The 14,865-nt window shown below is 37.3% G+C and overlaps 1 protein-coding gene across 3 annotated transcripts in view; it reads left to right on the forward strand.

The window, feature by feature from the left end:
- CHUK (component of inhibitor of nuclear factor kappa B kinase complex) overlaps positions 1-14,865 on the forward strand; it is a 42,049-nt gene that overhangs the window by 3,703 nt on the left and 23,481 nt on the right. For all 3 annotated transcript variants that reach the window (XR_005531246.1, XM_039249296.1, XM_039249297.1), the window contains exons 2-9: positions 4,958-5,052; positions 7,509-7,623; positions 8,256-8,325; positions 9,472-9,560; positions 11,185-11,274; positions 11,416-11,540; positions 11,730-11,837; positions 12,396-12,531. Coding sequence is in view for 2 of the 3 variants with exons in the window: in XM_039249296.1 (XP_039105227.1) it covers positions 4,958-5,052; positions 7,509-7,623; positions 8,256-8,325; positions 9,472-9,560; positions 11,185-11,274; positions 11,416-11,540; positions 11,730-11,837; positions 12,396-12,531 (828 nt within the window). In the remaining variant the exon portion in view is untranslated. The remainder of the gene's footprint in view (positions 1-4,957; positions 5,053-7,508; positions 7,624-8,255; positions 8,326-9,471; positions 9,561-11,184; positions 11,275-11,415; positions 11,541-11,729; positions 11,838-12,395; positions 12,532-14,865) is intronic.

Genomic DNA, 14,865 nt, shown 5'->3' on the forward strand with positions numbered 1-14,865 from the left:
GAAATAGGCTCCAGGCTCTGAGCTGGCAGTCAGCACAGAGCCCGATGCGGGGCTCGAACTCATGAACCGTGAGATCATGACCTAAGCGAAAGTTGGACGCTTAACCGACTAAGCCACCCAGGCGCCCCCCACATTAGTGTCTTAAAAGCTCTGAGAAGTACTTTAGTAAAGAAACTAATTTAACTTTGTATTTTCCAACTTTTCATTGTGGTAAAATAGACATAACATTTAACATTTTTGTGATTTTTAAGTGTACAGTTCTGTGGCATTACGTACATTCACATTGTTGTGCAAGTTGCCACTATCTGTCTCTGGAATATTCCCATTTTTAAGGGCTTAATGTTGTACATGACTGTACCACATTGTCTGCATGGTGGTAAATGCTTACATGGGACCCAGCTAGAGCCAGGTACCTGCTCAAAACAAAAGAAAGATTGAAGGGAGTGAGGACTATAGTTAGGGTAGATTGTATTGTGTCCTAATTCCTTTCTTCTTTCTCTGTACATGGACTGTCTTATCTCTAGCTTCTTCCCTTTATCACCCCTCAGCTGCCATTTAGAATATCCCATACAACTTATATCTTACTTCCTCATCCGTATACTATATATTTTTTCCTTCTGTTTGGTGCTGATGGCTCTTCCTGGGCTGCATTTTTACTGTTGCCAGAATGTTTGATGAAGTCTGGCGGTTTCCTATAATGTGCATCAGGTTGGGCTTAATTTCAGTCAGAATTGGCTAAATTAGTAGGCCAAGGCAAGAGGTATTAGGTTCATTTTATAGTTATAGAAATAGAAGTATAACCATTGTTAGGATTTTTTAAAATGTCATTTGAAATGTACAGATTAGGAACAAATTTTGGAGGGTTTTTTTGTTGTTGTTAGGTTGGCCATATTGAAACAATTTCTTGGCTGGTAAGGCCAGGTAGCCCTGAATTATCCTCTTCATTCCAGTTATGCGGAAGGCTGGGGCCTTTGTCAGCTGTTTTGACCAAGCCCAAAAAGGAGTTTGTTGGGGAGATAGGTCTTTGTATTTTTTTAGCTGTATATAGGAGACAGTGTTCTAAAGAGAGAGAACTATGATGGGATCAGCCCCAGTCACTTTTTGCTTGTGTGCTTTGATGTGTTTGAAGTTTGATTGTTTGAGTTTTTTTTTTCTTCTCGAGCCAACTTAGGACCTCAGAGTCTCACTTTTCATAATTTGTAGCTTTTCTGAGTATTTCTAAACAAAAATTGTTAGTTCCCTAAGTACCTTGGTGACAGGTGTGACTTTCTTTTTTTTTTTTTTTAAATATTTTTATTTATTTCTAGGAGAGAGAGACAGTATGAGCAGGGGAGGGTCAGAGAGAGAGGGAGATAAAGACTCTGAAACAGGCTCCAGGCTCTGAGCTGGCAGTCAGCACAGAGCCCGACGCGGGGCTCGAACCCACGAACCGCGAGATCATGACCTAAGCGAAAGTTGGACGCTTAACCGACTAAGCCACCCAGGCACCCTAAGGTGTGACTTTCTTAAATTACTGAAAAAAGTGAAAGAGATTTGGGCTCATTGTATAAAGAAGCGTTCACTTATTTATTATTAAAATCTTAAACTCTAAATATGTTAATATAAGAGAACTTTTCTTTTTTTTTTCCCTCTGAGAGAAAAAATGTATGTGTCTGTCAGATCTTCTTAGGAATTTGACCTATTATTATTTTTTCCCCCTCTCTTTAAAAATTTAATTTTTAAAAATTTAATTCCAGTATAATAACATACTGTGTTATATTAGTGTCAGGTGTACATTATAGTGATTCAACAATTCTTTACATTATTCAGTGCTCGTTATGAGGTGTACTTTTTTTTTTTTTTTTTTTTAGTGTTAAACAACACACATTTATTATCTTACAGTTCTGCAGATCAGGAGTCCAAAATGGGTCTCACAAGCTAAACTGGAGGGGTTGGTAGGACTCTATACTTTTCTGGAGACTCTGGAGGAGAGTTTTCTTTGTCCTTTCCAGCTTCTAGAGGCTGCCTCATGACTTGATTTGTGGCTCCTTCCGTCTTCAAAGTCAGCAATAGCTGGTGGAATCTTTTTTACATCATATTACTCTGACACTAACTCTTCTGCCTCACTGTTCCATATTTAAGAAACCTTGTGATTACCCTGGATCCATGCAGATAATCAGGATAATCACTCTATTTTAAAACCCACTGATGAGACACCTGAATTCCATCTACTTCTTTAATTCCTTTTGCATTGGAATTTAGCAAATTCACAGGTTCTAGGAACGTATTCAGTGAGCCATTTTGCTACCTGCCACAGAGCTATTCTTTACACATTTGTGAAATTGAGCATCTTAACCAACTGAGCCACCCAGGCACCTCTTTGTGAAATTGAGCATCTTAAGGAGGTGATTTTCTATATGAAACATGTGGCTACTAATATATTTCCAAGCCCTTTCCCAGCAATTAAAACCATCTGCTGCTTTTCACAAGGCCATATTCTCATTATATCTATGATGTGTACTCCTTAATCTCCATCACCTATTCCACCCATCCCCCTATCCTCCTCTCCTTCTGGTAACCATGAATTTGTTCTCTGTGGTTAAGAGTCTGTTACTTGGTTTGTCTTTCTTTCTTTGCTTGTTTGATTTGTTTCTTAAATTCCATATATGAGTGAAATCGTATGGTATTTGCCTGTCTCTGACTGACATTTCATTTAGCATTATACTCTCTAGCTCCATCCATGTTGTTGAATATGGCAAGATTTCATTCCTTTTTTATGGCTGAATAATATTCCATTCTATACCACATCTTCTTTATCCATTTACCTATTGATAGACATTTGGGCTGCTTCCATAATTTGGCTATTGTAAATAGTGCTGTGGTAAACATAGGGGTGCCTGTATCCCTTTGAATTAGTGTTTTTTGTATTTTTTGAGTAAATACCCAGTAGTGGAATTGCTTCTTCGTAGGGTAGTTATATTAACTTTTTGAGGTACTTCTATACTATTTTCCACAGTGCTTGCATGAGTTTGCATTCCCACCAACAGTGCATGAGGTTTTTCTTCAGATCCTTGCCAATACTTGTTGTTTCTTGTGTTTTTCATCCTGACAGGTATGAAATGATATCTCATTGTAGTTTTGATTTGCATTTCCTTGATGATGAGTGATGTTGATCACCTTTTCACATAGATATTGGTTATCTATGTTTCTTCTTTGGAGAACTGTCTAATCATGTCTTCTGCTTATTTTTTAATTGGATTATTTGCTTTTTGTGTGTTGAATTGCATCAGTTTTTACATATTTTGGATACTAACCATTTATCAGATATGTCATTTGCAAATATCTTCTCCCATTCAATAGGTTACCTTTTAGTTTTGTTGATTGTTTCCTTTGCTGTGCAGAAACTTTTAATTCTGATGTGGTCCCAATAGTTTATTTTTGCTTTGATTTCTCTTTCCTCAGGAGACATATCCAGAAAAATGTTGCTGTGGCTGATGTCAGAGAAAGTACTACCTGTGTTCTCTTTTAGGATTTTTATGGTTTCAGGTCTCACATTTATATCTAATCCATTTTGAATTTGTTTTTGTTTATAGTGTAAGAAACTGGTCCAGTTTCATTCTTTTGTATGTAACTGTCCAGTTTTCCTAACACCATTTGTTGAAGAGACTCTTTTTCCCATTGCATATTCTTGTCTCCTTTGTTGTAGATTAATTGAGCATATAATCATGGGTTTATTTCTGGGCTCTCTATTTGTTCCATTGATCTATGTATCTGTTTTTGTACCAGTACCATTCTGTTTTGATTACTGCAGCTTTGAATAATACTTGAAATCTGGGTTTGTGATACCTCCAGTTTTATTTTTATTTTTCAAGATTGCTTTGGCTATTCAAAGTCTTTTGTGATTCCATACAGTTTTTAGGAGTATTTGTTCTAGTTCTATGAAAATGCTGTTGGTATTTTGATAGTGATTGCATTAAGTCTGTAGATTGCTTTGTGTAGTATAGACATTTTAACAACATTTGTTCATTCAGTGCATGAGCATGGAATGTCTTTTGATTTCTTTGTGTTGTCTTTAATTTCTTTCATCAGTGCTTTGTAGTTTTCAGAGTACAGGTCTTTCACCTCTTTGGTTAAGTTTATTCCTAAGTATTTTATTATTTTTGGTACAATTGTAAACGAGGCTTTTTTTCTTAAATTTTTTTTTTTTACGTTTATTTACTTTTTGAGAGACAGAGCATGAGCAGGGGATAGGCAGAGAGAGAGAGGGAATCACAGAGTCGAAGCAGGCTCCAGGCTGTGAGCTATCAGCCCAGAGCCCAACATGGGGCTCGAACTCACGAACTGTGAGATCATACCTTGAGCCAAAGTTGGATGCTTAACCATCTGAGCCACCCAGGGGCCCCTAAATGGGATTGTTTTCTTAATTTCTCTTTCTGGTGCTTCAGTATTACTGTATGGAAATGCAACAGATTTCAAAATTTTGATTTTATATGCTGTGACTTTACTGAATTCATTTATCAGTTCTAGTAGGGGTTTTTTTTGTGGAATCTTTAGGATTTCCTGTGTATAGTATAATGTCATCTGCAAATAGTAAAAGTTTTACCTCTTCCTTGCTAATTTGGATGCCTTTTATTTCTAATTACTATGGCTAGGACTGTGTTGAATAAAAGTGGTGAAAGTGGACATCCTTGTCTTGTTCCTAACCTTAGGGGAAAAGCTCTTAGTTTTTTCCAGTTGAGTATGATGTTTGCTGAGTTTTTCATATTATAGAGGCTGAAGTGATCAGCTTTAAAGCATTGGTTTAATCGATTCAGGGTTTACCTAGCAAAAGTATTGGCTCAAGAGAACCATAGATAAATCTGTTTATAATAAAGCTAAAGAGGTTTGTTTCCCCAGATTGGCACTTCTTTGATGGCAAGTAAATCTGCACAAGAACCTAATTAATATATTTTTCTCTGTTGATTTTCTATTTCGGCAGGAACTTGATGTCAAAATAGCAATTAAGTCATGTCGTGTAGAGCTAAGTACCAAAAACAGAGAACGGTGGTGCCATGAAATCCAGATCATGAAGAAGTAAGTGTATTTGATGACTTACATTTCCCCAGTTCTGTAGCCCAGCCAAATGTCGTCATAGGGAAAGAGGGTAGGAATGTGTTCTTCTCAGGATCTTTTTGGGAACATATTTTTTTCTTTCTTATCAAATATATGTTCTATTTCAAATAATAACATCAAATTATGATTAAGTAGGTTTAGTTTTAAGTCAGCTAGATATTATAAGACTCCGCTCTCTGAGGGCAGAATATTTTTCTTTTGAATATTGGGCAATGTTCATCTATTCTATCTATATCTAATGTCTATATCTATATCTATATATATTTATATATATCTGTAAACAATCAGTGGAGTGCCTGGGTGGTTCAGTTGGTTAAGCAGCTTTGGCTCAGGTCATGATCTTGTGGTTCATGAGCTTGAGCTGCATGTCAGGCTCTATGCTGACAGCTCAGAGCCTAGAACCTACTTCATATTCTGTGTCTCCATCTCTCTCAGCCCCTCCACTGCTTGCACTCTGTCTTTCTCTCTCTCAAAAATAAACAAACATAAAAAATTTTTTTTAAGATAAATTGAGGCACATTAAAATTAAAAAAAAAAAAAGACAAACAATTAGGGGTGTCTGGCTGGTTCAATTGGAAGAACATGTGTTCGCGGGTCATGAGTTCAAACCTCACATTGGGTGTAGAGATTACTTAAATAAATTAAAAAAAAATAAAGACAGACATTTAGTGTCTCACAGTTTCTGTGGTTTAGGAATTTGTGAGTGGCTTAGTTTAGTGGTTCTGAGTCAGGAGATCCCTCCTGAAAAATCCCAAAATATTGATTGGAGCTGCAGTCATCCAAAGCCTTTAGTGGAGCTGGAGTATCTACTTCCAAGCTCATTTATATGGCTGTTGGCTAGAGGTATCAGTTCCTCATCATAGGGCCTCTGCGTAGGGAAGCTTGGATATTTTCATGACATGGCAGCTAGCTTTCCCCAAAGTGAGTGATCTGAGACAGAGAGCAAGGTGAAAGCGGACATCTTTTATGATCTTTCCTCAGAAGTAATATCTTTTCTACCACATTCTCCTTGTTAGAAATGAGTCACCAAGTACAGCCTACACTCAAGGGGAGGATAAGAATTAAGCTCTTAAAGGGAGAAGTGGGCATGTTTTAAAACCTGCACAAGTAGTATGCTAAGTGCTTTACAAATAATCCTACTTGTGGGCGCCTGGGTGGCTCAGTCGGTTAAGCATCCGACTTCGGCTCAGGTCATGATCTCATGGTTCGTGGGTTCAAGCGCCGTGTCGGGCTCTGTGCTGACAGCTAGCTCAGAGCCTGGAGCCTGCTTTGGATTCTTTGTCTCCCTCTCTCTCTGCCCCTCCCCTGTTCACGCTGCCTCTCTCACTCTCAGAAATAAATAAAACATTAAAAAAAATTTTTTTTTAAATTTTTTTTTTTAATGTTTTATTTATTTCTAGGAGAGAGAGAGAGAGAGACAGCGTGAGCAGGGGAGGGTCAGAGAGAGAGGGAGTCACAGACTGAAACAGGCTCCAGGCTCTGAGCTGGCAGTCAGCACAGAGCCCGACACAGGGCTCGAACCCACGAACCGCGAGATCATGACCTAAGCGAAAGTCGGACGCTTAACCGACTAAGCCACCCAGGCGCCCCCCCAAAAAATTTTTTTTTAAATAATCCTACTTGTCACAGGAGCCCTGTGTGTTTAGGTATTATCCTGATTTTATAGATGAGAAGGTTGCAGCTCATAGAGTCATACAACTGGTAGCTAATGGAGTCTGTATTCGAAATAAGTATTTTTGACTCCAGTGTCTTTTCTCAATTCACTCAAACTTGGCTGTCTGGCAGAATGACCAGGAAACTTTGCTAACAATATAAATTCTCAGGCTCTACACATGGAGATTCTGTTTCCTTAGGTCCTTAGGACCTGGTAGTGTATTCCAGTTTTGAGATCCATTGTGTGATGATGATAATGTTGATGATGATGATGATGCCTGGGATGATTTATTATTAACTTTAAAAAAAGGTGTTAGAAAACAGTATATAGTGAGCTTTAACATTTATTTTAAAATGTATTTATGTATAGATTGAAACTAGAAGGAAATATGCCATAATTTTAATATCTCACCCCAGGGTGACATTGTAAGTGATTATGGAAGAACCAGTATGATACAGGCTTTGGAGTCATACTACCAGATTTGAATCCTTATTTGACCACCTCCTTGCTGTCTGATCCTATATTACTTAGCCAATTTGTGTTTCAGTTTTCTCCTGTGTGATGAGACTATTAATAAATCTACCTATAGTAGGATTATTTTGATAAGTAAATGAATTAATGTATTTAAAGTGGATAATGGCATTATTATAAATAATGTCAGCCTTTCTTTCCCTCACCTCCCCCCAGTTAACTACCATTTCAAATCCAATCCCTTTTAATTGGAAAAAAATTTTTAATTATAATGTTTTCTCCTTCTTGTTAGGTTGAACCATGCCAATGTCGTAAAGGCCTGTGATGTACCTGAGGAGTTAAATTTTTTAATAAATGATGTTCCTCTTCTAGCAATGGAATACTGTTCTGGTGGAGATCTCCGGAAGGTAGTGTGGATGTTTTAAGATGATGAGATAGTAAATCATGAACTTTAGCAATGTTTGAATCTAGAATAAGGTCAGTAAACTGTGACCTGTTACCTGTATTTATGGCTACTTTCTTCCTATACTATCGAGTTGAGTAGTTGTGACAAAGACTGTGGCCTGCAAAGTGTAAAGTATTTACTGAATGGCCCTTTACTGGGAATGTTTGCTAACCCCTGATTTAGAACATGTATTTTTTTTTTTGTAGGTGGTGGTGTTTGGAGGTTGGGACTGAATTGACAGTGTTAAACCAAAATATCAATGTCTAAGGTGTTTATAAAGAAGCTGTTTTCAAAAACAAACAAGTTGTTTTTTCTATTGCAAATGTTTCTCATCTCATTTTAAATATGCCCTATAGCTACTTTTATGTATGTGAGGTTTTTTTCAGCCTTTTTCAGTTTCAGATAATTTCCTCCTTTATCTTTACTGTGTCTTATCATAAAGTCCTCAGTATGGTTTTGGTAATTTTTCCCTTATATTTTCTTAATTACAACTTAATTAAATATTCTCTTAAAGTGTAGTGATTAATGTGTTGCTACTACTGACCAGCTATATTGACATTATACACTTTTAGACTTCTTTTTTTTTTTCTTCAGCTACTCAACAAACCAGAAAATTGCTGTGGGCTTAAAGAAAGCCAGATACTTTCTTTACTGAATGATATAGGTATGTAATCAGTTTGAAAATACCATCATAATTTAATGCCCCTTTGGTTTATAAAAGGTTCTATATATTGACAATTAAAGAGAATTTTTGATGTACTGTACAAAGCATACATTTTTACCATCTATAAGAAATCAGAAAAATTTAACTGTTGCTGTTGATGCTAAAACTAGGATATTTTATTTTATTTTTTTACTAGGAGTCCATTTTGACTAATAGATTTTCCAATTACAGATAAAAGAAATAGTGTGAAATGACCTTATTCAATTTTACTCTCCCTACCTCTCTGCTTAATGTAGTAATTTTATTTACCAATGGCAATGCATCTCATGGTCATAGGTTTTCAGGTCAACTCTTGGGATGAAATCTCTTTTTAATCAGAATTAACTCCTGAAAAATTCCTAAAATTACCTGCACTTAGGCCCTTGGAAGAAGTTCAGAAGCCAAAGATATGTTTCTATATATATTTTGATTTTGCCTTTTTCCCTAGGTCATAGAGACTAAGTCTAGTTGAAGAGGGTGATTTAGGTGAGAGGGAAAACTAGAGAGGGATTTTCTCAAATCAATAAGGATTTTCTCAATTCCTTGTTCTGTTTTTTAATGTTCATTCTCATAAAGGAGCATATGTATAATTCTGCAGTATTTAATGTTCTTGGATTTTCTGTAGAGAGAATCTGAACTGCTATAATATCACTAATCCTATAGTTATGATGGTCCATGTTAATTTGAGCATCAGATGAGTGCCTGGCTGGCTCAGTCAGAGAAGCATACGACTCTTGATCTCAGAGTCATGAGTTTGAGCCCCATGTTGGGTATAGAGATTACTTAAATTAAAAAAAAAAAAAACTTTTAAAATTTTGAGTCTCAGAGCAGATCTGTACAAAATGTGAGGTAATTGATTGATTTATGAGAGAAAGAGCTTGTGAGTAGAGGAGGGGCAGAGGGAGAGGGAGAGAGAGAATCTTAAGCAGGTTCCACACCCAGCATGGAGCCCAAGGCAGGGCTCGATCTCATGACCGTTGAGATCATGACTTGAGCTGAAATCAAGAGTTGGACACTTAACCAACTGAGCCACCCAGGTCCCTGAGATGAATTTATTTTTAATTCAGTGTGTCTGTTACCTCAAAATACATTTTAAACTTTATTTAGGATCTGGGATCCGATATTTGCATGAAAACAAAATTATACATCGTGATCTAAAACCTGAAAATATAGTTCTTCAGGATGTTGGTGGAAAGGTAGGTGAAACTTAAAGAAATATTACATGCCAATTGAATACAGTCTCCTTGGTGTAATTAGTCGTTGAAGTCTGTGCCCTTCCATAGTATTTTATACTTTTTCTATTCTAGCCCTCACAACACTGAACTGTGGTATTGTGTTTAGTTGTTTGTCTCCTCTGCTAACACAGTGGCTCCATTAGAGAAGGAACTGCACCTATCTTGCTCACTTCTGTTTTCTAACAGAGTATCATCTAATAGAGATAATAGATAATGAGCAAAAATAATTTGTTAATCCCTTAAATAGAACATCAAATACACATGCATCCTGGATTTGCTTTACGTTAGAGGGAAGAAAAAGATGTTTACTAAACTGCATTTCTTATTTTAAAAAGAACAAATTCATTCTCCTCCCCAAAAGTCCTAAGTTCTATATTTAAGTAAAATTCTAAACTTTGATTTGTCAGATTCTTAAATGAGGCATCATGAGAAGACTCAGAAATTGTGAATTGATTCCTGGAATACTTGTATTTATCAGAATAATTTGAACAGTTTTTTTGCAGTTAGCACCCAGTTTCCATTCTAATAAAGATGTAAAGCCAAGAGTCTGAACTTTGAATTGGATTGTGTGGTCTTTACTTAATGATGCATGGTGGTCAGTTGAAGGTGATGAAACCTTAATGGTGCTTCTTCTTTTAGGGTCCTTTCATGTATGCTTGACAACCAACTGTTTCTGCTTTTATTGTATCCAAAGACTTCATGATATTCTTGAAGTTAGATAGGTCTTTACTCACTCAGTGGTATGATGCTTTTTCAAGTTTGGAAGTCATCCATACCTCTGCCTTCTGGGTTAATGGATCAAGTTTATTCTGAATATACCAAAATAAATATTAATAGCTAGTCTTTACTGAATTTTTGCCGTGTTTCAGGCACTGTGTTAAATTCTTTTTTTTTTTTTTTACAAATAGTTTATTGCCAAGTTGGTTTCCATATAACACCCAGTGCTCATCCCCACAAGTGCCCTCCTCCATGCCCATCTCCCCCCTCCCTCCCCACACCCATCAGTCCTCAGTTTGTTCTCAGCATTCAAGAGTCTCTCATGGTTTGCCTCTCTCCCTCTCCCCTACTATCTCCCCCCTTCTTCTCCCCCATGGTCTTCCGTTAAGTTCCTCCTAATCCTCCTACACGTGCAAACATATGGTATTTGTCCTTCTCTGCCTGACTTACTTCCCTCAGCATAACACCCTCAAGGTCCATCCATGTTGCTCCACATGGCCAGATTTCATTGTTTCTCATTGCCATGTAGTATTCCATTGTGTAGATAAACCACGTCTTATTGATCCATTCGTCCGTTGATGGACACTTAGGCTTTTTAAAATTCTTCTTTTTTAATTATTTCATTGAATCCTAATAATAATTCTTATGAAGTAAGGATTGTTAGTTATACCATTGTTTAGGAAACTAAATACAATGAGAGAAGTTAAGTAACTTGATCAATATCACATTAGAAGAGCTCAGGCTCGAAATATGTTTGTCATTTTCCAGAGTACAAGCTCTTCCTCATGACCCTCTCCAGAGCCTCTTATGGACATTGTTGCCTTTCCCTTTCAAGTCTCTCAATCATTTAATACTTATTATATTGCAGATTTTGCATAAAATAATTGATCTGGGATATGCCAAAGATGTTGATCAAGGAAGTCTGTGTACATCTTTTGTGGGAACACTGCAATATCTGGTGAGACATATATTGTTTCTTTGAATTTAACTGTATAGGATTCATGTTCTTATTTCTGAAGGTTATGAATATAGTAGGTCAAAAATAAAGTAGCTTTTCTCTTATAGTGTTGACATTTAAAACATTTTTTTCCTTTTTAAGGCCCCAGAGCTCTTTGAGAATAAGCCTTATACAGCCACTGTTGATTATTGGAGCTTTGGGACCATGGTATTTGAATGTATTGCTGGATATAGGCCCTTTTTGCATCATCTGCAGCCATTTACCTGGTAAGAAATGGAAGAGAACTTTGGTGTGCTTAATGGGAATGGAAATTTTCAGTTACATGCTTTTTTTCTTCTGGCCCCCTTTATATTATGTAATTGCCTTATAAACACATAACTGAATAAAAGTAAATGGCAAAAAATCTTAGAATATTTGTGAGGATCAGGTTGTCAATGAGGTAACTTGTATTATAGGCATGAGAAGATTAAGAAGAAGGATCCAAAGTGTATATTTGCATGTGAAGAGATGACAGGAGAAGTTCGGTTTAGTAGCCATTTACCTCAACCAAATAGCCTTTGTAGGTAAGTATACTGTAGTTGAGGAATTTCACCTGTTTCTTTGAGGTATAAAAGAACAGTAGAGTTGTTGTCTGTTTCAAGTAGTATTGTGCAGTAGAACTGTCTCAAAGTTTTATATATGTGAAAGCCACATGAGGCTATAGAGCACTTGAAAGGTTGTAGTGTGACAGAAGAACTCAATTTTAAATTTTATTTAATTTTAATTCACGTAAGTATAAGTGCAAATAGCCACTTGTGACTAGAGGCTACCATATTGGACGGCACAGGTCTAGTGGAAACAAGAACTCCTGCTTTAATTGGGATACTGAAGTAAATGGGTTCCTTGGAGAATGTAACCGGGCTCACCTATTGAAGTTGCTAGTACTTATATATGTAGGCTTGGGGTTGTTTTTTATGGAAAAAAAAAAGTTTGTCATTTCATGAATTACTTGAAAGTAAGATACAGGATGGCACAGATGAGTAATGAGAAAGAACATGGAAAGCCTATAAAATTACCTTTTTTATAATACTAAAGGAAAAGTGGACATAAAGATTTTCACCCTTTTTTTGTATGCTTTCTAGTTTAATAGTAGAACCCATGGAAAACTGGCTTCAATTGATGCTGAATTGGGATCCTCAGCAAAGAGGAGGACCTGTTGATCTTACTTTGAAGCAGCCAAGATGTTTTGTATTAATGGATCACATTCTGAATTTGAAGGTTAGTTTGAATGTGGTCTACTTCATAAGAGTTGCATTGAAGTTAGAAATTTATTTGGAAAATAAGCATAACTATATTTTAGTAATCTTTTCCTGATGCTTATTTGAAAAGAAAATGATATTGTTAGAGCTGATATGTTTTTATTTTTTTACTAAGCCTCCTCAGTTTTACATCATTTTAAAAAAAAAGCAGTTTATTGGGGCGCCTGGGTGGCTTAGTCGGTTAAGTGTCTGAGTTTCACTTAGGTCATGATCTCGCGGTTCGTGGGTTCGAGCCCCGCATCGGGCTCTGTGCTGACTGCCAGCTCAGAGCCTGGAGCCTGTTTCAGAGTCTGTGACTCCCTCTCTCTCTGACCCTCCCCTGCTCACGCTGTCTCTCTCTCTCCTAGAAATAAATAAAACATTAAAAAAAAAAAACACTTTATTTATTTATTTTAGAGAGAGTGAGAACACAAGCGGGGGAGGGGCAGAGAGAGAGGGGGAGAGAGAATCCCAAGCAGGCTCCATGCTGCCAGGTCAGAGCCCAATGTGGGGCTCAAACTCACGAACCTTGAGATCACGACCTGAGCTGAAATCAGGAGTCAGATGCTTAACCAACTGAGCCACCCAGGTGCCCCTTCTCAGTTTTACTCCTTTTTTTTTTTTTTTTTTAAATTTTTTTTAATGTTTATTTTTGAGAGAGACTTAGAGACAGAGCACAAGTGGGGGAGGGGCAGAGAGAGATGGAGACACAGAATACAAAGTAGGCTCCAGGCTCTGCACTGTCAGCACAGAGCCCAGCGTGGGGCTTGAACTCCGAACTGTGAGATCATGACCTGAGCCAAAGTTGGACACTTAACTGACAGAGCCACCCAGGCACCCCTCAGTTTTACTTCTAAGTGGTCTTTGTTGATTGCTCTTATGAAACATCTTTTGGATTTTCCCCTTCCTCGTATTGGTGCCATTGGCCTCATTCATTTAGGTATAATCTTATGGGATTTGGTGTGGTGAGGAAATTTTATGCCTGGCTTTCATGCATCTATACTTCCTCCCCATCCTACAGTCTGTGCAGCATGAACTTCCCATCCCATCTTCTGAAAATGCTTTTTTATTCTCCTGTCCAAGAAACCAACATATTTCGTCTTGCCTACCAAGTCAAGTCTAAACTGATCTACCTGGCTTTTGGAGCTTTCCTCATACAGTTCCACCTAACCAAGTGCTTGCCCCAGACCTCCTTCTCTTACCCGTTACTTTGCTAGGATCAGCTTATCAGTGCTCCTTATGCCATCAAGCACATTATCCATTTTTGTGCTTTGACACATGCTGTCCTTTGCCCAACATGATCTCCTCAGCTACATATATACTGGCATATATTCAACTCTCCTTTTCTCTGATTGGTCTCTGTCACACAGTTTGTCATGAAATCGTATTTACTATATTTTCTAATTGTTTCCCATCTTCCATTCATACCTCTCCATATAGGTTATCTTCTTTAATGCTGGGATGGTTCTTATTACTTTTATTAACAATTGCTCACCCTACTACCACTCTACCCCAGTGTTGTGTACAAAGCAGGGCATATACCAGGTTCTCAGTAAATATTCATTGATATGAATGAGAGGCTCTATTATGCTGTATACCTGGAAACAATTCTCATCTGCAGCCTTTCCATAGCTATTTGATTGAGTAGTAGTAGATAGGGTTTCCGAAATTGGAAACATGAAGGGACGGAATCTGTGGTGAGGGCTTGGCTGTGAATGTCTAATGCTGTCCTGCAGGTGGAAGGGGACTAAATTTTATTTTTTGAAAAAAAATTGAAATGAGAAATTATAATGTGTAAGGTTTTGCTGTAGTCTTGACATACTGTATTAAGTAGGAACTTGGTGCTCTGTCAGTGTCATTCTTGGCTAACACTGAAAAGTTGTCTGCCTTCTTGATTTGGCTTTCTTTTATTATGCCAAGGAACGAATCATTCCTCAATGTGTTAGCTCAGCAGGACTTGATGACACCTTTTAGTTCTTTGTTGCCCCTGAAAATTTTTATCTTTTGTCTCAGATTTTTTCAGATTTGTCATGGTCATCACAGCATCATTTTCCACTCTGTGGGATCTGTGAGCATCTGCTTTTTATAGATCATAGAGAAAGAGCCCTCTTTATATGTCTTCTGGACTGTAGACTTCAGTTTGTAGTACCACTTTATCTATCTTTGAGTCTGGGCAAATGTTTATTTATTTTATTTATAGCCCAGGTACAGTAATATCTTTTTTTTTTTTAATGTTTTATTTATTTCTAGGAGAGAGAGAGAGAGAGAGAGACAGCGTGAGCAGGGGAGGGTCAGACAGAGAGGGAGACACAGA

This window comes from Hyaena hyaena, unplaced genomic scaffold (assembly GCF_003009895.1).
Source record: "Hyaena hyaena isolate Hyena2069 unplaced genomic scaffold, ASM300989v1 scaffold_331, whole genome shotgun sequence".
In the NCBI taxonomy this organism is placed as follows: domain Eukaryota; kingdom Metazoa; phylum Chordata; class Mammalia; order Carnivora; family Hyaenidae; genus Hyaena; species Hyaena hyaena.